The sequence below is a fragment of the Lagopus muta genome, chromosome 3 (genome assembly GCF_023343835.1).
Source record: "Lagopus muta isolate bLagMut1 chromosome 3, bLagMut1 primary, whole genome shotgun sequence".
NCBI lineage: Eukaryota > Metazoa > Chordata > Aves > Galliformes > Phasianidae > Lagopus > Lagopus muta.
Window position 1 is genome coordinate 44,963,693 of NC_064435.1, and position 23,135 is coordinate 44,986,827.

General features: G+C 39.8%; 1 protein-coding gene and 1 long non-coding RNA gene across 5 annotated transcripts in view; one reads left to right on the plus strand and one right to left on the minus strand.

Annotated features, from left to right (window-relative positions):
- The first annotated feature begins 5,796 nt into the window (after nucleotides 1–5,796).
- SS18 (SS18 subunit of BAF chromatin remodeling complex) overlaps nucleotides 5,797–23,135 on the plus strand; it is a 49,353-nt gene continuing 32,014 nt past the window's right edge. For 2 of the 4 annotated variants that reach the window (XM_048940286.1, XM_048940289.1), the window contains exons 1-3: nucleotides 5,797–5,964; nucleotides 9,154–9,230; nucleotides 10,417–10,501. In XM_048940286.1, coding sequence (XP_048796243.1) covers nucleotides 5,896–5,964; nucleotides 9,154–9,230; nucleotides 10,417–10,501 — 231 coding nt within the window. In that variant the 5' untranslated portion in view covers nucleotides 5,797–5,895. The remainder of the gene's footprint in view (nucleotides 5,965–9,153; nucleotides 9,231–10,416; nucleotides 10,502–23,135) is intronic. The other 2 variants (XM_048940287.1, XM_048940290.1) reach the window with 2 other exon arrangements.
- LOC125691230 (uncharacterized) lies at nucleotides 13,064–17,961 on the minus strand. The gene is made up of 3 exons (XR_007376050.1): nucleotides 17,284–17,961; nucleotides 13,675–13,739; nucleotides 13,064–13,418 (listed from the first exon to the last, which is right to left on the minus strand). It is a non-coding gene; the product is annotated as an uncharacterized LOC125691230 (long non-coding RNA).

Sequence of the window (23,135 nt, forward strand, 5' to 3'; positions counted from 1 at the left end):
CACAGTTGGTAGAAGTCTCACATTTGCTCTGATCATCACAGAGGTCTTTAGCACTCCTGCTGTCTGATGGTGTTGCAACACAGCAAGGCACAAGCCACACAAAAGGCTTGGGGAGCACATCGATGACAAATCTCTAAAAAAGATGATCGAAGAGCCAACAAGGAGAGGAATTTAGCTGAACCTCACACATACAAATGAGGAAGGATTTGTCAGGGATGAGAAGATCCTGGACAGATTTGGCTGCATTGACCATGAGATGTTGGAATCCCGGAAGGATGGAACAATGCAAAAAGCAGGATTACAACTGAGATTTCAGGAGAGCAGAATCTGGATTGATCAGGGACTTACTTGAAAGACTCCCTTGGGATATGGTCCTAGAGAGAGGAGGGATCCATGAGAGATGGCCAATTTTCAAAGATTCAGCTCCTCCAAACTCAAAAATGGTCCACCTTGACAAGCTGGAGACTGAGCAAGGATAAACAAGGAATTCCTAATAGAACCCAAATACAAAAATAGTTGATGTAAGGACAGAGGTGGAATCCTGGAAGAATATACATGCTGTCTGAGTATGCAGGGAATGAGTTAGGAAAGCCAAAGCTAACCTGGTGTTGAATCTGGTGAGGGATGTGAAACACAAGAAAGACTTCATGAATTTATCAGCAGCAAAAGGAAGACTGGGAAAAATGTGAGCCCAGTGCTGAGTGGGGCAGCGGACTTGTGTCAGTGGGTACCACAAAAGCTGAAGTATTCATTATGTTCTCTGCATCAGTCTTTAAGACCAGCTTTCAGAAACCGCCATGCTTAGAGACATGGGATATTCTGGAGCAAGGACAACAAGGTGGAACAGGATTAGGTTAGGGAATATTTAAACAAAATAAACTTACGTAGGCCCATGGGCCCTGATGGGAGGCACCCATCATCAAGAAAGGCAAGAAAGAGGATCCAGGGGACCATTCAGCCTCACCTCAATCACTGGGGAGGTAATGGAACAAATCCTGGAAACCATGTCTAAGTACATTAAGGACAAAAAGGTGATGGGGACTAGCCAGCATGGATTTATGAAGAGTAAATTGCACCCACTTGATAGCCTTCTGTGAATAGACAACAGGTTTGGTGGAAGAGGGAAGAGTACTGGATTTTTTAATCCCAACCTTTATGACATTTCAGACAGTATTTCCCATACCATCCTCATAGACAAATGGATAAAGTACAGATTAGGTAAGAGTAGAGTGTCTTACTGAAAATGAGCGGAACTGTCATGCTCATAAGGTTGTTATCAGTGGTATGGAGTCCAGCAGGATAGTCAGCAGTGATATACCTCTGGAGTCAGTATGAGGGCCAATAGTGTTTAACTGAGAGGAGTGAGTACTGCCATTCAGAGGGACTTCAACAGGTTGAAGAAATGGTCAGATATGAACCTCATTAAATTCAGCACAGGGAAGTGCAAAGTATTTCACCTCAGTAAGAATGACCCAGTACACACTGGGGCCAACTGGCTGGAAAGCAGCCCAGCATGAAAGGATGTGGGGATCTAGGTGGACAAGGTGAGTGTGAGTCAGCAGTATGCCCTTTTGGCAAAGAACAAGAGTATCCTGGGCAGTACTGGAAAAACTGACAGAAGAATGAGAGAGGTCTCAATTAGGTCATGAGATCAGTCTTTCTTCAGAGAAAGAAAACTACATGTGATTTAATTATCTTTCTGTATTCCTTCATCAAGTGGTTGAATAGAATTCCGATGACATGGCAGAAGTACTATCCTGTAGCTGCACAGTGTGCTTTCTGCTTTGCTTCTGACATTCAAAAAATGAAGAAATCAGGAACTATGGTACTTTGTTTCCATGTTCTAAAATAAAATATTAACATCTAAGAATTCTTGAAGAATTTTCAGCTCCAAAGAGGCTTAGATTAGATGTTCTGCTATTCTTTATTTATAGCGTACATTCCTACTAGCTGGAGATTCCCTTTTGAAGAATAAAATCAGGACACAGAAAGATTTTCTCTATTCAGCTGCTGCGCTTACTCCCACTAGTGCAAACTACTGAACACGATGTGAGTGCCCTTATTCTAAATATTTACATTTTCAGACTAAAATGACAGACACTAGAATAAAAATTTAGCATCACATTGATTTTTTTCTGTTTTTGTTATTGCCCCACTGGAACACGGCAGAGCCACCAATATAATTGTACTATGCAATCCTATTTGAGTAATCCACTTTTTATCAAAATGTAGAGGCTTGCATTTCAGGTGCTACTTCTTATTAATATTCTATACAATAGCCAGTGCAAAATACAAATGGCAAAATTTAAAGTATCAAACAAGAAGCTGAAAGAATTAATTTAAGACAAATTTACCATTAGTGCAATCCCAAGAAAACCATAATTTACCCTGACATTAATATTGCCGTATTTTGATAACAAATTACTGCTTATCAAGTAGAATCTAAATCGTTCTTCAGACTCAGCCATTTAAACAGACAGACGCTAGCTCTATTTCCAGCAACATGAACCCCCATGGAGACTGGGCATGTAGGAAATCCCACCAAAGTCATGAGGTGACACCAAGTTGAGCTGGTAAAGAAACACTAAACCAACAACAGTAATTCTTCCTTCTGCTATTTTCCATCTTCATCTATCAAAAGAAAGTGCTTGCTTGGGATTTGCTGTAACTGTTACCTGATTGTATTGCTGATGTTACAAAACACACAGAAACACCCTGATGTGCCCTAAAAAAAAGGCTGTAATTCAACCTATCATCCTACTAGCAGATGGTCTATCGTAGTAGAGCAAGGAGAGTGTTTTTTTTGCACAAAATGCATAAAGCATAGTGCTGTCACCAATATGTTAAAAGCTTTATTTGAGAAAAATTAACATCAGGAATTATTCACAGGAAACATTCTCAACTGACACATTTAGTCAAGCAAGTCTAAGCAGACAAAGCTATCATAACATTTTTTGCTGTCCTTTGTCTTGTGAATATCTCAGTAAACATCAATTATGAAATCTGAAATGTAAAAATAATAATGATTTAGCATTCTCTATTGGCCTGCTCATGGAACGGAATGTATGCTGATTCCTTCTCTCACCTTTCCATTGTATTCCAGAGAATGCATGGGAATTCAGGCAATACTGCCAGAAAACATAGGTAGAAACTGGAGATAGCTTACAATTTTTTTACCCTCAGAATTGTTCAAAGAGTAGATTGCTGCAAACATTGCATGTTTCTCAGAAACTAACTGAAACATGATTCCTCTTGTGATGAGGAATTTGATTCCTCGTGATGAGGAATTTTGACTCAGTCCCGAGAAGACTAAATCCACTCTACCTTTATTCCCTTCACTTTCTTTCTCAAGAAACAAAATGTTAATACTTTCCAGACTCCACACTTGAGGCCTGTATCATAACCTGCTACTTACCATTAAAAAGTATGAATTGGAAGCTTGAGGAAAAAGAATCTTTCAGAAAAGGGCCCATCCTTCTCTGTGCTTTTCTATCTCAAAGGAAATAAGGAATACTCAAATCCACATAAACAAAAAGGGTAATACATTGATGAAAATTAGAACAGCAGTGGAAGAAAGATCTGACTGAAATACATTCGTATTTGAAGCTCTTGGTGATGATCTGGATTTATGCATCTAAATTGCAATTAAATAATGTTAAAGTTGTGAGTAACTCACAAGAGCAAATAAATATGCAATTAAAGAGAAAATATACCATATGTCCTTTGATATCTAGGCATATTGCAGTGCATTAAGAAAGTCATAAAAGAGACACCCTGTTGTGGTTATTTGTTCTGAGACATGTGGCACATTTCCACTGTAGCTATCTATTTCCTTACTTGTATGTGTCTGTGCCATTATTTACAGTGTTGTTTTTAAAGTAGAGCTGTGGAGTCTTTTTCCAATGTCTCTTTAGATCTGTTGCTATTTATGAATATAGAAATCCAACATTTTAAAAATGGGAAGGAAAAATCATCACAAAGAAAAGGTAAATAAATGGATTTAATTTAACTGCCTGACAAAACTAGGACAAAGATGTGGTTTTAATTATTAGGAGTGAATGATCTTACGCACATATCAGTTGAATTCTATATACCAATCTCCCATATTTTGTGTGGAAATACGAAAGCACTCAAAAGTTTTTCATATTTAATTTGGACTATTTTTGCAAAATACAATGGCCAGTTACTCCATTCATTTCACAGTTTCTCATCTGTAGAATCTCATAAGCCTATTTTTTCTCCTTTCCTCATCATCAAGATGAAAACGTGGGAGAATATGGAACAACATTTAGATCTTCAAAGCAGTACTTCTATGGCTGACACATTAGCATTATTTTCTCCAATACTGCCATCACCAAGATACCCCTATGCAAAATGTTCTGCAGACAGCAGCTGGGTAAACAGAGAATGAGAGAAAGATAAGTTATACTTGTGAGAAAACACTTTGCTGAGTTCTTGGTGTTTAGTGTATTTCATGAGAACACTTACTGTCCAGTTAATGAAGGGGCCTGCTGCCTTAGGACACATTCACACACCTCACCAGTTCTGAAGAGTCATGAGTATACTGCTAAAGAGTGAAGTCCTTGTTTTTCTACTTACAGTTAGCTAAGAGATAGCACATTCTACAGCTGTCATGCATTCCTCATTTCTAGAGAGCTGGAGGACCTGTCCTATGAAGACAGGTTGAGGGATCTGGGCTTGTTTAGCTTGGAGAAGAGAAGGCTTTGGGGAGACCTCATTGTGGCCCTCCAGTACTCGACGGGAGCTTATAAAGCAGGAAGGAAACTGATGTTTTATGTGGTCTGATAACAATAGGACAAGGTGGAACAGCTTTAAACTAAAGGAGATTTAGGTTAGATGCCAGACAGAAGTTTTTCACTCAGAGGTTGGTGAGGCGCTGGCAGAGCTGCCCAGAGAAGCTGTGGTGCCCCATTATCCCTGGAGGTGCTCAAGGCCAGGTTGGATGGGGCCCTGGGCAGCTGAGCTGCTGGGTGGCAGCCCTGCCCATAGCATGGGATGGGACTAGGTGGGCTTTAGGGTCCCTTCCAACCCTGTGATTCATTCTAGGGATTCCTCACTGTGATACTTAAAACAACCTCATCAGTTTAAGCAGAGCTGCAACTGAGTTCACTCAAAGACCACAGAATGGTAACCATGAGCCACCGTGATGGCTATCAACTTGAGCAGAACAGGTTTCTTCAATCTTCTCACTTTTGCTGTGCTACGAGTGCGATAGCCGCGATGACGGTGAAGCATGTGGGACACAGAGGAAAAAGCCCTGTTAGCACAAACAGGGGCTGGGAAAGGAGCCAGCAGGCCCTACGCAGCCAAGCCGCGCGCATGCAGCACCAGCTGCTCCCCTGCAACTTCTTATTTCTTCGTTTCTCCACCTGTCGATTCAGACAGCCCTCCGAGCCTCCCCGCCCCGCCGGCAGAGCGGGCGCAACCAACTGCCGCCACGCGGGGAGCAGCGCAGCTCCGTGCAATGCGAGAGCCGCCTGCTCCCACCTCCCCCTCTGCCGGCCGTACCACTTCACCGCCCGTCCGGCGCTGAGCAGAGCGGGGTCGGAACGTACCAACGCCACGACAAAGAGAGGGGTGGCCGACGAGGTCGGCGCGGCGCGGGGCGGCGGCATTCGAACGGCGCGACCGGCTCTCGGTCCCGTTGCTTCGGCCAAGCTCCTAGAAGCGCCCAGCGGCCCTCGTGGCTCCCTTCTCGCTGTCGAAAAGCGGGGAGGAGTCCCGGCCCACCTTAGCTTTTCCCCGGCGGGAGCGGGCTGTGCCGCCCCGCCCCCCGCGCAGCTCCGTTCCCGGATCGCGGCCGCCTCCCGCCGCCGCGGGGTGCGCGTGAGCGGGCGGGCGCGGGTTGGGCCCTGCTGGCGGCAGCGGCGCGACATGTCGGTGGCGTTCGCGGCCCCCCGGCAGCGGGGGAAGGGCGAGATCACGCCGGCCGCCATCCAGAAGGTGAGGGAGCGCCCGGGGCTTCGCGCCGCGCGGGGACGGCCGGGCGGAGCGAGGCTGAGGCCTCGTTGCGGTGCGGTGGAGGGCTGCGGGCTGAGGGCCCGGCCGCACTGATGGGGGCTGTGCGAGGCCGTCAGGGAAAACGAGCCGGGCCCTACGTAACTGCGGGCTCCGCGGAGCGAGTGCTGGGGCCGCCGCGAAATAAGGCCTTCTCCCATTCTGCTCCTCCTCTGAAGCTTAAAGGGAAGCGCTATGGCCGGCGGCCGTGACGGGGCTGCTGCGGGAGGGAGCGGCGAGAGGGAAGCGTGCCTGTGGTGTGTTGGGATGTCAGGGGGAAATTCTTTACAGAAAGAGTGGTGAGGTGCTGGAACAGGCTGCCCAGAGAGGTTGTGGATGCCCCTTCCCTGGAGGTGTTCAAGGCCAGATTGGATGGGGCCCTGAGCAGCATGGTCTAGTATTAAATGGGGAGGTTGGTGGCCCTGCCTGTGGCAGGGGTGTTGGAGATTCATGATCCTTGAGGTTCCTTCCAACTCTGGCCATTCTGTGATTCTGTGTTCTAAACTCGGTATTCCGTGTTGGCAGAGGTGAGGGAGTGTGCTTCAGTTCAGTGCTGTGCTTTGGGACTTAACCATAGGCCCTCGCTGTCACCAGTGCAACTCTTGCTCTGAAATCTCTCCCACTCACGGTGGCAAGCTCCTTGTGTGGGAGCTCATCAGATACAATCAGCTTCTGGCTTAGGAAAGAACGTGGGAGTCAGCAAGGTGTTGCGGGCTCAGGGTGTCATGGAAGACCTGGGGCTACGGTGTAGCCTTACACAGTACCACAGAAGTCTGTGCTTCAGAAGTGAAGGTGGGAAATGCGTATCCACCAGGTAGAAAGCTGTCTGCAGGCTGCAGGTCACTGACTGTGTGTTGAATGTAGACAGTTAGGATTTTCTTGTGCTGTAGTCAAGCCACTAATTCAGTGTTAGTGTACTGGCACAACTCTGCTATAGCTGAAGCTGGAGAATTGTTGTAACTGGCACATGTAAGTTGACAGAAGTCTTGGAGGTGTCTTCATCCAGCTAGAAACAAGGCTATCTTGTGATGGCAGACATCTATAACTTCTTCATAGAACTTTTTTGGTTTTCCATCAGCAACAGCTTGATTGTATCAAACAGTGCCTTTAGTCCTGTCAGGCATACAGTTGTATTCTTATTTGTTTTCCTTTTCTTTCCTCCTAGCTTTACTTATTTATTTTCCCCAAAGATGTACAGCCTGCATGGCAGCACTGAGGAGAACAACCATCTCGCTGGCACTTCCAAATTCTACCTGTATTGTAGAATAGCTCAGATTGGAAGGAGCCTTAAAGCCCTCCCAGTCCCCCCCGTGCCGTGGGCAGGGCTGCAACCCAGCAGCTCAGCTGCCCAGGGCCCCATCCAACCTGGCCTTGAGCGCCTCCAGGGATGGGGCACCACAGCTTACATGGGCAGCTGTGCCAGCACCTCACCACCCCAGGTGCTGACATGCTGCCTTTCTCTAGACAGTTGGAGTCTTTGAGAAGAGCCTTCATTCAAGACTTCCTTTGCAAGTACTCTATATACTATATAAATTGTACTAATTGCTTTTTCCCCAGCTCTTTTTCTGTTGAATTTGGCCACTGCGTTTCCTTAACACTTAATGTTAGCACATATGAAGTATGCCAGTGTACAAGCGAGTCCAGGATCCTCTTAGGTGTGTGCAAATGTAATTCTGCTTAGTGTCAGGAGTTCAGAAACTTTGGGGTATTGTGGTTCTTGTCTGTGATTCCTACTTAAGGATGGTGTTTCCAGGTCCAGCAATTTTGGGCAAGAACAGTTTTTCACTGATTGTTCTACTGTATTTTGGTGAATTGCTAGTTTGAATTTGGGAAGACTCAACTGTTTGAACTGTTTGCTTTATTCTTATCTGGATGTAAATCCTGAGTGAACTGCTTAAGGTTGTAAGGTTTATGATCTCCTTTGTAATAGAGGTGGATTAGTCAAAAGGAATAAAAAAAAGTTGTTTTTTTGTTTCTTTTTTTGTAGAATTTGCTGAAGTTGGATTCCTAGGAAAATGAAAGTGATATAATTACAGTGCTTGTGCTTCCCTTGTAGAATTATAAACCTGGCTAATCTCAACCACGTTCAAACTTGAGATGTTTTGATTTGGTGTACAGAAGAAGGGAAGAGCCTCGAAGATGATTAAGATTGTATTAGCTTTGTGAAATTCAGTAGCTCAGTGTCAGGTCCAAAACATAAAGGAAGGAAAGAGGTGGCCAGATTTGCAGATTTAGAATGTGGCACTTGGTAGGCTGCAAGGATAGAAACCAGTTTTCCACTGAGAGGAACCAAGAAATTGATGTAATATTTTCCATTTAGCTGAGCAGACTTGGTAACTTTGTTGGTAGTTAAGACTTGCCATGGTTTTACTTAATTGCTGTCTGATCAGAGAGCAGATGAGGGGATTAAAACAAAGACACAAGCGTGAGAATGTGCAACTCTAGGAAACCAGGCTGTATATTTTTTCCTGTTTGTTGGCATAGAACATCTTTATTTCCTGTACTTCCTGCAGAAGGCTATGAGACCTGCAATTTCCCATGGTTTTAGAACTTTATTTTCCCCAGAAAAGTAATTAGCATGCGTTCATATTCCCAGACACTTCTGAAATATTGTCTGTTGTGCCAGTTAAACTGTGTTTTAAGAGTAATTATACAGAACATTTATAATGCAAATATGGCCTAACTTTTCAAAGTGTTTCCTTGAAACAATCATGCCTGTTAAGCTCAGTTTCTATCAATTAACCATTACAATGTCTTTTATTATTGAATTGTTGGTTTTGGAGGGAGAAGAAAAATTTATGCCCCAAGTTTTCAAGTTTGTTCTTCACTTGAGATTACATGAAAACTCAGAATACTTCCCATGAACTTCTTGTAGATGGAATATAGGTATTTAAATAGGGAGCATCATAAATGTAGTTATAATAGTGACTTAAAACTCTTGTACTAAAACCTATAAAAACTAAGGAGGAAGAGTAAAAGAATGTAAGTAATTGGTTGAAGTAGGGCTTTCTGGAATATTAATTTTGTTAGTTTTAAAAAGAAATCAAACTTTAAGAGTAAGACTCATAATTGTCTTCAGTTATTGTTTTTCCATAAAGAATGTTACGCTTACCTCAGACTTCTTTGTTGTTTCAGATGCTGGATGAAAATAACCACCTTATTCAGTGTATAATGGACTACCAAAACAAAGGAAAGACATCTGAATGCTCTCAGTAAGACATTAATCCAAATCTACTGTGGACCGGGTGAATTTCCATCTAGATCAGTTGATTTATTTAGCTCACCTTGAAAGAGAACCACGCTGAGAAGATTAGAAAAATACTGCTGCAAATACTGTGGTTAATTTTTTTTCTTTGCTGTGTAACTATCATTTCCATCAGTGCAACATTGCAGCTTGAGTACTGCAAGTTGATAGCATAATAACAAAAAAAAAAAAAAAAAAAAAAAAAGGGGACTGTGTAACTGAGAGATCTACCTCTGTGTTGTAATTACAGTTTGGGAAGGAGGTAGCTTTCTTCTCAGACCTTTCAGAACGATACAGTATTTATGCTGTTTACCACTTGCCCAAGAGGAAACTCCACCTTAAGTTTGGCTTGCCAGAATATACCATGTCAACCGGTTGTCTAGTGGGGTTTCTGGAGGGTCAGACAGCTGTGGACCTGGACAGATACTCCTCCATGTGATGACAGATAGGTTATCACAGTGTGGCTGTTGAGGCTATTTCTAAGAGGCTGGTAATCTGGGGGGGAAAGCTGGGGTGACAAATGGTAGGTATTTTTGTTTCAGGGGATTACTTCTACTGATATGAGTGAAGTGTAGCACACAGTTACTATATTAAGCTGTATGCAAGCCTGTAGTTACGTACTTGTACTCTGCTCCTGCTTACAAGGTTGTTCATTTGACTCTGGGCTGGATGTTGGTACTCTAGAATCTGGTTCTGCAGCAGAAAAAAAATTCAACAGCGGACATTCAGATCTCAGGATCCTGATGGAATGTTATTGCTGTTCTTGGTCATGATTCATAACAATATGATACCTTGTATCTAGGGACATAATAGAAAGAGCTCTCTTTCCCTAGTGTTTCTGTTGGAAATAACGTCAAACAGACACACTCATACTCCAAATGCCTCCTAGTGACTTTGCTTAGGGTAGGAAGTGAAACAGTCGAGGTCACCATGTTTTAGATTTAATTTGCAGTACAGAAATTGTAGCGGACAAGCCAGACTTGGCAGAGAAATTGGGAAAGGTTGATGAGTAGGGAGATGTGAGGAAAGGATGTAGGATTCCTAATAACCGTACTCTCATAAGCTGTTGGAAGTTGTTTCTTGACATGTATAGAGTTGAATTCCAAGATTGTCACTGTGACTTAAGGCCTCTTTTCCTTTGTTCGTTTTGGTAGATACCAGCAGATGCTACACACAAACTTGGTTTATCTAGCTACTATAGCTGACTCCAACCAGAACATGCAGTCTCTGCTACCAGCAGTAAGTACAAAGTAGCATAAAACCAAGGGACTAGGTGTAATTCAGATTCATGGGGAGGGGGAGATGTTTGAAAAACTGTCCAAATAGTTAGTCTGCAATTTACTACACAGCGAATACAAGATAGAATGTCTCTTCGTGTTAAATTTGAAGTCTCGTTAGCTCACTGCTTATATTATGCTCACAATCTGAGTTATTTAACTGAAGGCTTATGGACTGGGATTAAACATGCTGTGCATGCAGGTTGTCTGGTTTGGCTTATAGATGACTTTGGTTTTTCTCAACTAAGAAGTCTCCTGGTGTGGCTCTTGATCAGCTCCTACGACAGTATTCTCTTTTTCCCTCTACATCAGGGAAAAGTGAGGTGTTTAGTTTTATTTTACTTGTTTTCTGCTGGAATATTATCCATTCTTGAGCCTTCATGGAATGGGGTTGGGTAAATATCAGCTTTGAGGTACTTTAGGTGAGTTTCTTAAATTCTTTCCTTCTCTCCTTTGTCACAAAGCAACCTGTATGCCTTATTGATCGTGCTAACTTGTGAGAAATAAGGTTGTGTGGGCTTATATTGAAACACTGCATAGGTTTAGAATTGAAGCATTTGTTGGATAATGCTTGCTTCTTTTAAAAAATCTGTATTTTCTCTGAATCTGTATCGCTGAACTTTTTATTTCATAAGATACCACCAGTTTTTCCCCTATTTTTGTTGTTTGTAGAGTGGCAAGGAAAGATGCAATAAGCATTAAAACAACTTGCTGTCTGGTTGTGGTTTTGTGTTAATAGGAAAGCTCTGGGAGTTCACTGCGAGTAACACAAGGAAGTTCTTTTGTTTTTTAGTCATAAGACTTTTCTTGAATTAATATAGTCTTGATTCATTTCTGTAATATGAAGCTAAAAAGAATGTCTATAAAACAGCCATTCCTAGATACTAGTTCTTACCAACTGAAATTGAATTACTTTTTCTTTGGTCTCTGGAGAAGTGTTCTCCAATCATTGCTACTAGCAAAGCATCTTTTCAAGTTGGTACCTAGAGGACTATAGAAATGGTGCTTCATTATGTCCAACCTGTTGTGCCTGTAGAGGCTTCTCTTTATAAATCCAAGCTTGTAGCTGTGGGGGAAGGGAAGGAAACCTTTAAGAAGGCTGTGTACGTTACTCATCTAATATGTTCTTGGAGGCTTAATTCATATCCTGGTTCTGATGACAACTGGAAATGAATTTGACCTTATTTTAGTCCCTGGTGCACAGCTGTGTTGAGTGTGGTGACATTCTCTTAACAAAAAAGTGAGGATAGGGCCATGAAAGGTTTTTGCAGACCAGGACTGAAGTGCATTTCTGCTCCTCAGCATAAGGAATATTTTTCAGCAGTGACAAAGTAGTACAGTGTTTTTTCTCCTTTGAATAACTGGATAGGGAATACAAGGGTAATACAAAGTTAAGTTTAGATGTTCAGTCTTAGTGAAGTGTAGACTCTTTCACCTACCAAGTAAAATCTTTGAAGACTTGCTTGAAATGGGATAACTTAATCAGATAAGAACAACTTTTTGTTGTAGTTTTTGGAAAAATCATTCTTTAAACAATCTATCTTCCCAATGAATTTTAGCCTGCAGAATTTGGGTACGTGTGAGCTACTGCTTGTTTAATATAAGATAAATTTCTTCAAGCTTGCTTCATTTAGTTTTTCACTTAAGACCTAAGGAAGCTTATGAAGTGTTACATTTCAGCTCACCACACGTTCATGGCAGCATTTAAACTGTCTTAATAAAATTCAAGTTTTGTGGCTGACACCAATGAAGTTTGAAGCAAGACAATGTGTGTGAACATTTTTTAAGTAGTAGAATATAAAAATTTCATGGTATTGCAGTTGCAGTAGCTTCTCGTATAATTTAAGAGTGCTAGCCTCTGGGCAACTTCTGAAGTTAGGTTGTATCTGATCTGTTCCTATCTGCAGGATCTTCTCTGATGTAAACTACATTTCTTTTGTTATTTAAATTTTATCTTGTTCTCATTTTAATCAATGCACCTCTCATAAAATTTCAGACCTTAATATTTACTTGCTATAAAATATTGTGTGTCAATATTGTCGCTTTTAAAATGAGCAAAAGATCTAAATGAAAACTTAATACTGGGTCCAAGTTGGCTTGCCTTGTGACTTCATTTTATCCTCTCATAGTTGTCTGTGGATTTCACATTTCAGTATTACTTGACAAAAATGTTTGCACTGTGTTCTTTTTCACACTTTGCCTGGACTGTTAAAGGTAGTTGCTGCCTTTTTCCTGTGTTTTGTATTGAACATATTGGATATTATATAAAAATGATGAAATGCTGCTTTACTCCTTGACTGTCTTTCAGAATGCACAATTGTAATAGAATGATTGTACATCTTTTCTAAAATGAGCTTGATATTGCATGCAAGGAACAAGATAAGTCTTAATGTTATGCAAAATTATAGTGAACCAACCATGTTGCAAAGATAAATGCTTTGAAGGGCCTGGACATAAGGAAGAGTTGTAACAGATGAAGTAAGCATTGCAGGCAAAGAGAGCTGGAAAGACTTTGAAGCTCCGATGTCATATTAAAGTTCTTGTTGAATATTATACAACAGAAACATTTACAATGTGTGACTCCTGTTACAAGAGAGCTTCTTGCATATCAGAATACAAAGGAAATGTGAGGTTAATCTCCTTGAGTTGACGAGCAACAGCAGTGTCAATAGCAGTGTTGCTCAGAGTAGTGTCTTCTGAACAGGATGGGAGTGGTGGCTAAGTCTGCTGTTGATACCACCTTTTGTTGCCTCTTACTAAGTTTACAGGTGCTTGCCTTGGACAGCAGTGGAAAATCTGTTTACCATCATTGGGTAAGCTTCCCCAAAAGAGCTTGTATTGTGTTCCTTGCTTTACACGTGTATTTGGTTTCCTTTGGTCTAAGTTTAAGGGAAGTAACAGGGAAATATTGGTGTCCTTATAATGCATAGAACAAAGATGCAATTAAAAGTCATTACTAGGACTTTAAGACAACCCCCACCCCCAAATAGTAGTGTGCATGGAAATAATGTGTCCTGAACTACACGATATCTAAAATTACATCTTGCTTTCTCCAACCTTTATTTTAGTTCTTATGTTTTCTTGAGAGAATGGCATTAAAAGTTATTGCCAACTGTTGAATGAAAATAGGCTTACCTGCTCAGGCCTTTTTCCTCTCCTGTCCTACTGCTTTTTACCAGGAATTCATGATGATAACTTTCCTGAAAGAAATAGAGGGAAAGTTTTGTTCTACATGTGTGTGCATGTTAGTGGTTTTTATAACCGCAGATAAAGAGGTCTACAGGAATTATTAGGTAGGGAACTTTCTTTTTAAACACAGAACTTTCTCATATGCAGTGCAGCTTGCCTTCAGCCAGTACACAGGGCTCTTGATTTCTGTGTATACTTCAGGATTGTGATAAAAAGGAAGGCTAATGATTTTCACTAACTTTCTTATAAAAGTGAGTTAACTCTCTAGCAAACCAAATTCCATGTATGAAGTGACTTGCAGGAAAGCTCAGTGCTTGAGTTACAGGAAAATGTATGCATATCATTAATTTTTTTCTTGTTATTGTAATATTGAGAAGTTCATTAATAAAATTAATGCAATGATTTTTTTCTTGCTTGAGAAATTTCTCTCAAAAATAAAGCTGCTTCTAGGACTTGTGTGATTCTTCTGTTTTTCACAATGTAGTTCCATTTTGTCACAGTCCAAATTATTATTTTTACTAAATAGTTCTAATATAAAATGGTGTTTTTTTTTTTTAAATAAACACACATTGTCAACAAAAACTGAAATGCTGCTTACTTCCAAGGAAACAGAATCAAGAGGTAAAAATTAAGTAACACTACCAGCACCTGACTAAACTCTTCCTTAAGCTTCACAGATATGCAAAATGTCTTTGAGTGGAAGGGACCCCAAACTTTCTTAGTGGGAGACAGTTGTTTTCTGCTATTTTTGGTGAGGGGAGGGTTTTTTTTAATAGTTAAGAGTTCAGGTGGCTGAATGGTAGTCTACACTTAAGTACTTCTCAAATGAGTGCTATTCAATCTATGCATCTAATATATTTGGGGATGTTATTAGCTTACAGAAATAATGTGGAGACCTAGGAAATGCTAGCACTTCCAAGTTCCTGAGTATGCACTTTTTTTTTTTTAGAGAATCCTTCATTCTGGACATAAAATTGACCTTAAATACATGCTAATTAGAAAAAAAAGCAAGATACCATCCATAACAATTTTAATAACTTAAAGTGAAATTTACAAGTATAACTGAAGTTCCTAAGAGTGAAAGGGATACTGAATTAATGAGGCTTGTGTCCAGTTGTACACTAAATATTTGAGACAGTCTTGTCTCTTCCGTATGATAGTGGAAAATCTGTTAGTGGTGTTTTCTTTCCTCATAGTCACTACTGGCATCAGTCTTTGAACTTTGGGCTTAATTCTTCACACACTGAATGAGAGGGTTAAATTATTTTCAAAACAGAGACTGAAAGCAGTAGGAGTGTTATTCTGGATGAGCCTTTCAGAACATAAGTCCATTAATAGGCAACAGGGTGTAAAAGATTCAGTGTTTCCTGTCATGAGGCAAGTGAGTGATTAGTTAGAGCGGAGCATGAATTTTTGGAGAAAAAAAAAAATCACTCCTATTAAATGTTTAAAAAACAGTTTTCAAAAAGTATTCTAGAAAGTACTATATTTTTGAAAGACAAGACTCTAGATAGGAGGTGACAGTAATAGTAACCAAGCTAAAATCCCTGAAAAAAGGAGGAATGGTGTGGCATTCATATTCTTTATACTGCACAGGTACACTCCAAGGAGGATTTCTGTCACTGTCAGTGCTCTTAAAAAGAAAAAATTTAGATGATTCTGCTTGGTGTGAAGTTTCACATTAGAGTAACTTGAATAGGAAAACAATTTCCCAACTCCCTTTGAATGAGAGGCAACCAGAGCAGCTCTGTTTGGCATAGATAAATTAAGCTTTGTGTTCTGTGTTGTTACTAGAAGATATCAAGCTAGTGGAAATGTTGAATTGATAATAGCTAACTTGTTCCTACAGCCTCCTTAATGGGCTTTGTTCCTTTGCTCTGTTTTGTGAGCCAAAGGTGCAAATGGTATGACCCCTTTGATGTCCATAGTCTCTAGTAAGGCGGTCTCTGTTGCTAAATGAAAAATTTGGGAATACAACTAGAACCTTCTCTTTATGAGGAGGAGGTCTTGTAAAACTATCAGTATTACAAGCATGTTAGAAAACTTAAGAGCCAAAGAGTCAGATTTCCTGTAGCATAGGTTTGGTGAGCTGTTCCTCACCTGGTTGGTTTGTTGACTTTCTGTAACAAGAAATCCGTAAGTTATGCTGTATCTTTTGGGGCCGGTAGAGTCATCCTTATTAAGCAAAAGAAAATTATATGCAATACACTTCTAAAAGAATTCTCAGATTGTGGATCCTCATCCACTTTTCCAGGTGGTTTGTTTTACTGCAGAGAGGCTTTTGAAAGTTGGAAAGAAGTTTGGCTGTTGGATGAGTTTCCCATTCTCTTTACCTGGTTAAGCTGATATAACCAGTGCTGCACTGTCTTCAGATACAGTTCTGCTGCATTTTGTTTTTGTTTGATGAACCTATCTGGAAAAGTCAGTGGAATAATTATGGAGAAAGGGGGATATTCTCATTCTGAATTAAATCAGGTTAACTGCAGGACTGTATAGATGACTGTGTCAGCAACACCAGTACAGTAGTATTAGGAAATGGAGAGCAGCTGCAAGGAGCACCACCAGCACTTATCAGAAGTTCTTACTAGAATGTGGGGTTTTGAGATGTTTCCATGTTACGGATGGATTCACAGAGCACTTGAAATAAGAGGATGGCTGTAACTTCTGTAAGCTACTCTGCATATGCTGCTAATCACGTGTGTCCACATGGGGAGCTAGTGCACTGTGCACAAAGAATTACAACTTCTGTGGCTGATGGAGAAATCACTAAAACACGATGACCAATTTGATTAAGGTTATGCTCTAAAATGTAATTCTTGTGTTTGAAGATGTGATTTGCCTCCCTTCAGTACAATATTTGAACAATACATTTCTGTCTCAGCCCAAGACAGTTTGCTGAGAGCAGTACAAAGCACACTGGTAATATCAATGTTATTTGTACAGATGCAAGTCCTTTTGACTGTACAGCTTTGCTGCTTCCTTAATGAAACTTACATCAGGTTCAGCAGTAGTCTTTGTGCTTTAATTGAGTTTTTTTAATGCCTGGTAGCTGAAGTAGAGATGGAGTTTTTCCATTTTACGTTAATAAACATAAGCAAAACCTGTAAATATTGGACCAGGTCTTAAAGCATCTTGAAAGAGTCGGGAGATTAATGGTTATGAAATGGAAGTCTTCTGATATAAACAGCATTTTGTGGAGCAGCTACAGAGCACCTCTTCATTTGTCTGGTCCCAGTAGCTGAAGGTTCTCTGAATTAATGCCCACACCCAACTTATTCCTAGTCTTTTACAACAAAATTGTCTGAATTTGTACCGGATTATTTAGTTTTCTATTTAAATGATTTCTAGTTACATCAAGAGTTAAGAATTCTGTGTGATTACTTTTTGAGTATCAGAAGAGCTATTACTGTATAGAGAAAGTATTTTAAGGTTAAATTTTCAGGCCCTTTGGATAATCAATGAATATACAGGTATTATAATTAAGGAATATACAAGAGAGAAGAGAGTTTGGCTAAGCAGATTATTACACCAAAAAAGAATAGATAGAGGGCTTACCCTTGTCCTGGGCTCACTGGAAAACTCAGAAAGGAGGAATCTCCAGAAAAAGATCCTTCCCTCCTGGTAGTCAACTTTTAAATGGGGTCTAGGAGAGGTGGAGCCAAGCTCACCCCTTCCAGCAGCACAGGAGAATTGCCTTCACCTGTGCTCCCATGGCTGACTCATTGCTCACCTCAGGTTCAGGCCATGATTCAGCAGTTCCCACACACACTTAAAATGGGGTTAAGGTATATTTGTACAGTGAAATAGTTTTAGGCTGTCATTTACACAGTTTGAAACAACTGAAGATTCCAGTTTTCTCTTGAACAAAATGCGTAATTGCTACATTACAAAATCTTGTAACTTTTGATTCACGTATTAAGTCAGATTATTTCTGATTGTTGAAGATAATTGTATAAATTCAGACTTAGGAACTGGTTGTCATTCTACATTTACAATTCCTTTGCCAGTGTCACAACTACTTCCAATAATGATATAAGTTGCATTTGTAATTTACTTTTTAGTTTAGATTGTAAATGTTTTTTCATGTGGAAGTCTCCTCTATCCCCAAGAATTACACTTTCTGAGAGTTTATATAGGTTGCAGGTTTTTTTTTTGTTGTTGTTTTTCCATCTAAGATATTCTCAATACAAGAATACTCTGCTTCTAGTAGAAGAGTCATAACCCAATTAAATGAATTTTTTAATTAAATTAAATTTGTGTTTTTTTGTGTTTTAATTAAATTAAATGTGTTTTCAAGTCTTGGAAATGTATTCCTTTATGATCTTATTTCCCACTCTGACACCTCACTAAGTATTCTGCTGTGTCATCACCATCTATCAGCAGGGTGCTGTTCTCTGAGGCTGGGACAGGTGCTGTGCTATTAGCAATGTGATATCCCAGAGTACCTCCTGGGATAGGATATTTTGCTTTGCAGAAAATGGTATTTGAGAGCTGAAAACAAAGGTGATCGATTGAATCCCAAGTTAGAGCTTCTGTTAGAAAGATTAGAAGACTTTTATGTTGGCACTGCATGTAGCTTGTAATTGTTATTCTGAGAGAATTTCAAGAAAATTGAATTTGTGGTAGTGTCCTTTAAATATCTATTGCTATGTGTATTGATTAGCGATACTTTGCTTCAGCATATGCTGAACTGTATTTCCTGACTTGTACATTTTTATTGCTTTAAGTTTTCTGACTACTGAGTTAGTATTCCATCATTATGATGCGTAATCAAAACTTTCAACCTACTGCTGGTGGTAAGAAAAATCTGGTATTTTGGCACAGGGCAGGAAAGAAACGATAGATAAAAGTTCCAGATGTACAATTCCACCATGACACATTTTTGTTTGATTTCTTGCATTTGATTTATTTTATTGCTTAAAAGAAAATTGCCAGTAAAAAGCAGTTTGACTGTTGTTACGAGTTTTTGCTTTCAAATAACTTCTAAGATTTGTTTGCTGAAAACTGTCAGCTGGAATCCAGTGTTTATTTTTCTTGCCTTCTTTTTTAACTTGTAATTGTAGGCCAGTTTCAGTCTTACTCTACTTTAGCTTTCCACAATTAGGCAACATAGTTTAAACTTTCTGTCATGCTCTGATAAATCATAAATGCTTATGGTGTCTTTGAATTGCAATCTGTTTTTGGGAACATGACCCAAAAATCAGTGTTTAGCAAGCAAAGGTACGTTTAATGCTTATTTTACTTCAAATTTTTTAATTTACTTCTTATTTGTTTAACATTTTCTACTTCATAATTGGAATAAAATTAGGGGAGATTTTAATATTCATCCCTTTCTGTCTCTTATTCAGAAGAATGAAGAAAGTAGCCTTTCCTCTGGTTCTTTCAACCTAACGACATTTGAGTGTGATCTTATCCGAATGACTGAATGTGCAGGGTTCAAGTTGAGTCACTTAGCTTTCACAGTTTTGGGGTTTTTTTCTTCCTTATTTTCATTTTTATTTAAGTATTTAGCTTTTGAGTGTTGTGGTAATTTTGTACTTCAGAAGGTCTTTATCATGGTTACTGTATATTACCAGGAACTGTCAATTTAAAAAAGAAAAAACAAAAAGGCTAAGTGACCCACATTTACTTCCTTTTAATTAAAGATGATTTAAAAGAAGTGTTTTACCTCTGAAAGCATGGAGTAACTGTGATAGAAAGAGGGAAATTGCCATTTTAAAACAATTTTTTCTTCTTTTTCTTCCGTCTGCGGCAAGCAGAAAGATGCTGTAGAGGAATTTCACAGGGGAATAATTATATCTGCTGGAGACACTTCTTTTTAATTGCTATCAGGTAGTTGATTGGTTTATGACCCTGACATGAAAGCTTACAGCACCCTTTAAAAATATTATATATAATGTAACTGTCTCTATCACATACATGTATGTGTAATTATCTCCAAATCCTATTTAAACCTTGTTCTGATGCCTTGTGTTGATGAATTCCTCAGGTTTATGTGATTTATACGGTGTCTCATATGTTTAATGTTATTCCTCAATTTATTGACTGTTCTCCTGGGGTTTTCTTTGTTGTTAAAACATAAATTGGATGATCTACTTTTTCTGTAGATCATACATTAAATTGTATTTCTGACATATCCTCTTATGTTCGTTTCCTTTCTCTGTAAAAATAAAAATCTGTCATTTTTGATTTGTTTCAGGTAAAAGAAATTCAAAGTCTTTAATCACTGATTGCCTGTCTTTGGAGTCCTTTTGCTTTTATAGTATCTCTTTGTGATTGCTTTCCCTGAACCAAACATGCATTATTATCACAAATGCCACGGCATTTTATTTCTTATGTTTTATACCTGACTTTTGTTAAATCAAGCATTGAAGATGATCAGGAAGTAGATCTATGTATTTTGAGTGGTTTTAATGGAATTTTTCTACTTTTGTCCCACAAAACTCTCCAGGTAGTTGTCATTTTTTTCCCAGATCAGTTGCAGTGTTAGTTCTTGCAGAAGAAAGAGTGGTTCTAAACTCGGTGTAATCGTCTTACTTTTTTTCCATTTGAATTTCACCCAGCACTGTTCTACTTATTTTTTCTTTCATAATATTCAACAGTTAATATTGTAACACCTTCAAATGTTTGCGCTTAATATTAAATATTTTCAAGAGATCTCTGTATGTTCCTTTATTCTTTGACCTTCGTGTATTTTCTTTTTTCTTCTCATTGGGTAGTTTCTGATCAATTACAGCATATATCCACATACAATATTTAGCCTAAAGGCTTTGTCAAAAAACTCGTATTCAGAAGTTTTTGTTGCATATACAACTAAGGGTTTTTTATTTATATTTTTGAAGAATTTGAATGAAGTAAAGTGACATAACTTCCCTGTATTGATGGTTTACTGGCTCATCTCTTTCATTCATGGAATTTTATCATTCTCTGTTTGGTTTTGTCAATATGCTTGTAGCTTGGAGAACAGGGTTCACCAATCTGGGGGATTTGTGGCTCCTAGAATCAGTCCTACTAGTTTTTATGGCAAGAGTATAGTGTTCACTACTTTCTGGTTATTTCATGTAATAGTTTATATTATTTTTATATAATATTATTTATTATATAGATAATAGTTTACATTATGTTCAAGAATCTCAGATGGATTCACACAGGTCTTTGGGCTGTTGGCATACACAGATGCTGCTCTAGATAAATTATGAGGGCCGCACTGAAATTAATTGCTCCTATTTAAATATGTTCGCCAGTAGCATCAGAGGCAGATATTGGTGATATTGTTGGTTGGTAGGGATTGAACCTTTCTGCCAGTATTCTGTTACATTTTGTTACTGTGTCACAGACAGCAGCAGGGGGGTGATCTGGCAGAATGGTGTCTGACGCTGAAGCGTGTATGAAACAAACATGTGTCCTTGGGTTCCTTCATACAGAAAAAATGGCATATTTGATATTTGTTGATGCTTGCTGAATATTTATGGATACCAAACAGTGGATGTGAGCACAGTGAGGAGTGGGTGGTGTGTTTCAGCAGTGGTGACAGCCACATGCAGCAAGACAAGGCATTATTGCAGATGGCCGTGCAGAGCTGTGACACTATGAAGGGTGCCTTGATCAATGCATCTACATAAATTGTTGAATTATGACCAGGAAACTGTGCATGGAGCTGAACGTCCACTTCAGCTTGTTGGAAACAACAGCGGCAACCTTGGAATATTAGAAAGTTTGTGCCAGGTGGTCCCAAGAATGTTCACACAGGAACAGAAAGAACGCCATATGCAAGTTTGTGAGAACTTATTGAGCCAATGCAAGGCTGAAGATCACTGTTTGTGGATCACATCACATTACCGTGAGATGAGATGTGGTGTCACCACTGTGAGCTGGAGTCAAAACAGCAGGCCACGGAGTGATGAGATGTGAATTCCCCACTGAAAAAAATGTTGAAGATGCAGCCATAAGTCTGTAAAGTGATGTTCTCTGTCTTCTGGGATAGGAAAGGAGCAATCTTTCTACATTTCCTGGAACCCGAGCAAGCCATCAACTAACCAACCTGAGCTGAAGGCTCATACTTATGGAGTCAGGCCACAGAAGAAGACAGACTTTCTCTTGCAACACAGTAACACCAGGGCCTATGGGCGACATTTTCCTAGCAACAGTACCATCATACACCAACAACACCAGCTATGAAACAGTGGATCACCTCCACTGGTGTAGATTTTTATGTGCAAGGCATGCGGGCTCCTGTTCATCACTGGCAAAAATGCAGGACTGTTAGTGATGACTGTTGAAAAACAGTGTTTCGTAGCTGAGAATTTGCTCTGTCAAGAGTGTTATTGTGCTGTTTGTAGAGCACAACACTTTGTTGTAGTTTCCATGGAAGTAAATAGGAGGCATTACTTTCAGAGCAACCTACGTACTTATTTACATTTTTCTTCATCTTCTTCCTTCCTCCTCCTCAGAAAAGCCTTTCTTTGATTTCCTGAGGTATTTTTTAAAATATTGCAGGGAAAATAATGCTTGCTTGAGATATTTGAAGAAATTTTGAGGGAATAAATCAGCGCTGTTCCCTCCTTTCCTGTCTCCAGGAAGTGAATACATGTCTCTGTAATGCATGTGTATTAGAGCCATACAAAATCTCACGTTGAAAGGGACCTACAAGGATCATTGAGCCATTCCCTGACTCCACACAGGACCACCCAAAATTCAAATCATATTTCTGAAGATGCTGTCCAAATGCTCCTTGACTTCCAGCAGCTTAGGGCCGTGCCCACCATCCTCCAGGTGCAGAACCTTTTCCTAACCCCCAACCTGACCCTTCCATGATGCAGCTCCTTGCTATTCCCTCAGTCCTCTTGCTGTCAGCAGAGAGATCTGAATCCTCCTGCTTAGTGCTCTTACTGCAGATTTGCCATTTCCAAGGCAAAAAAACAGGTCCTGCTTTACACTCAGGTGTAAAGAGTTGCTCTTTTTAACATAATATGCTTTGTCATTATGAACATCCTTATGAGTAGGTTTAGTGATAAGTGGGGCTGTACTAAGTAAGGATTTATCTTCTCTCTCTGGTTCTTTCTTTGAAGTGAATTGGGGGAAAATCCTCCCATCATTGTCTTACAGGAAGGAGTTTTGCATAAACTTTTCAGACAGGGTGCTCAAAAGCCAGGGGCCAGTGTTTTCACTGACTCGGATAATTTTTGTTCCCCTGGAAGCATTTGGCTAAGGTGCACAAGGAGAATAGTGCAGTCTCACAGGAGATTTTAATAGGAAAACGAAACTGTCTACTGGCAGTTTCTGTGCCTCCTTACACTGCCGAGTGTAGAACCTAATAGTAAATTCCCCCTTGTATTTGTTGTTTTTCTTGCTCTCCCTCTTTGAACTCTCAAGGTTATTCAGTTATTTTCCTCACAATTTCATTAGGA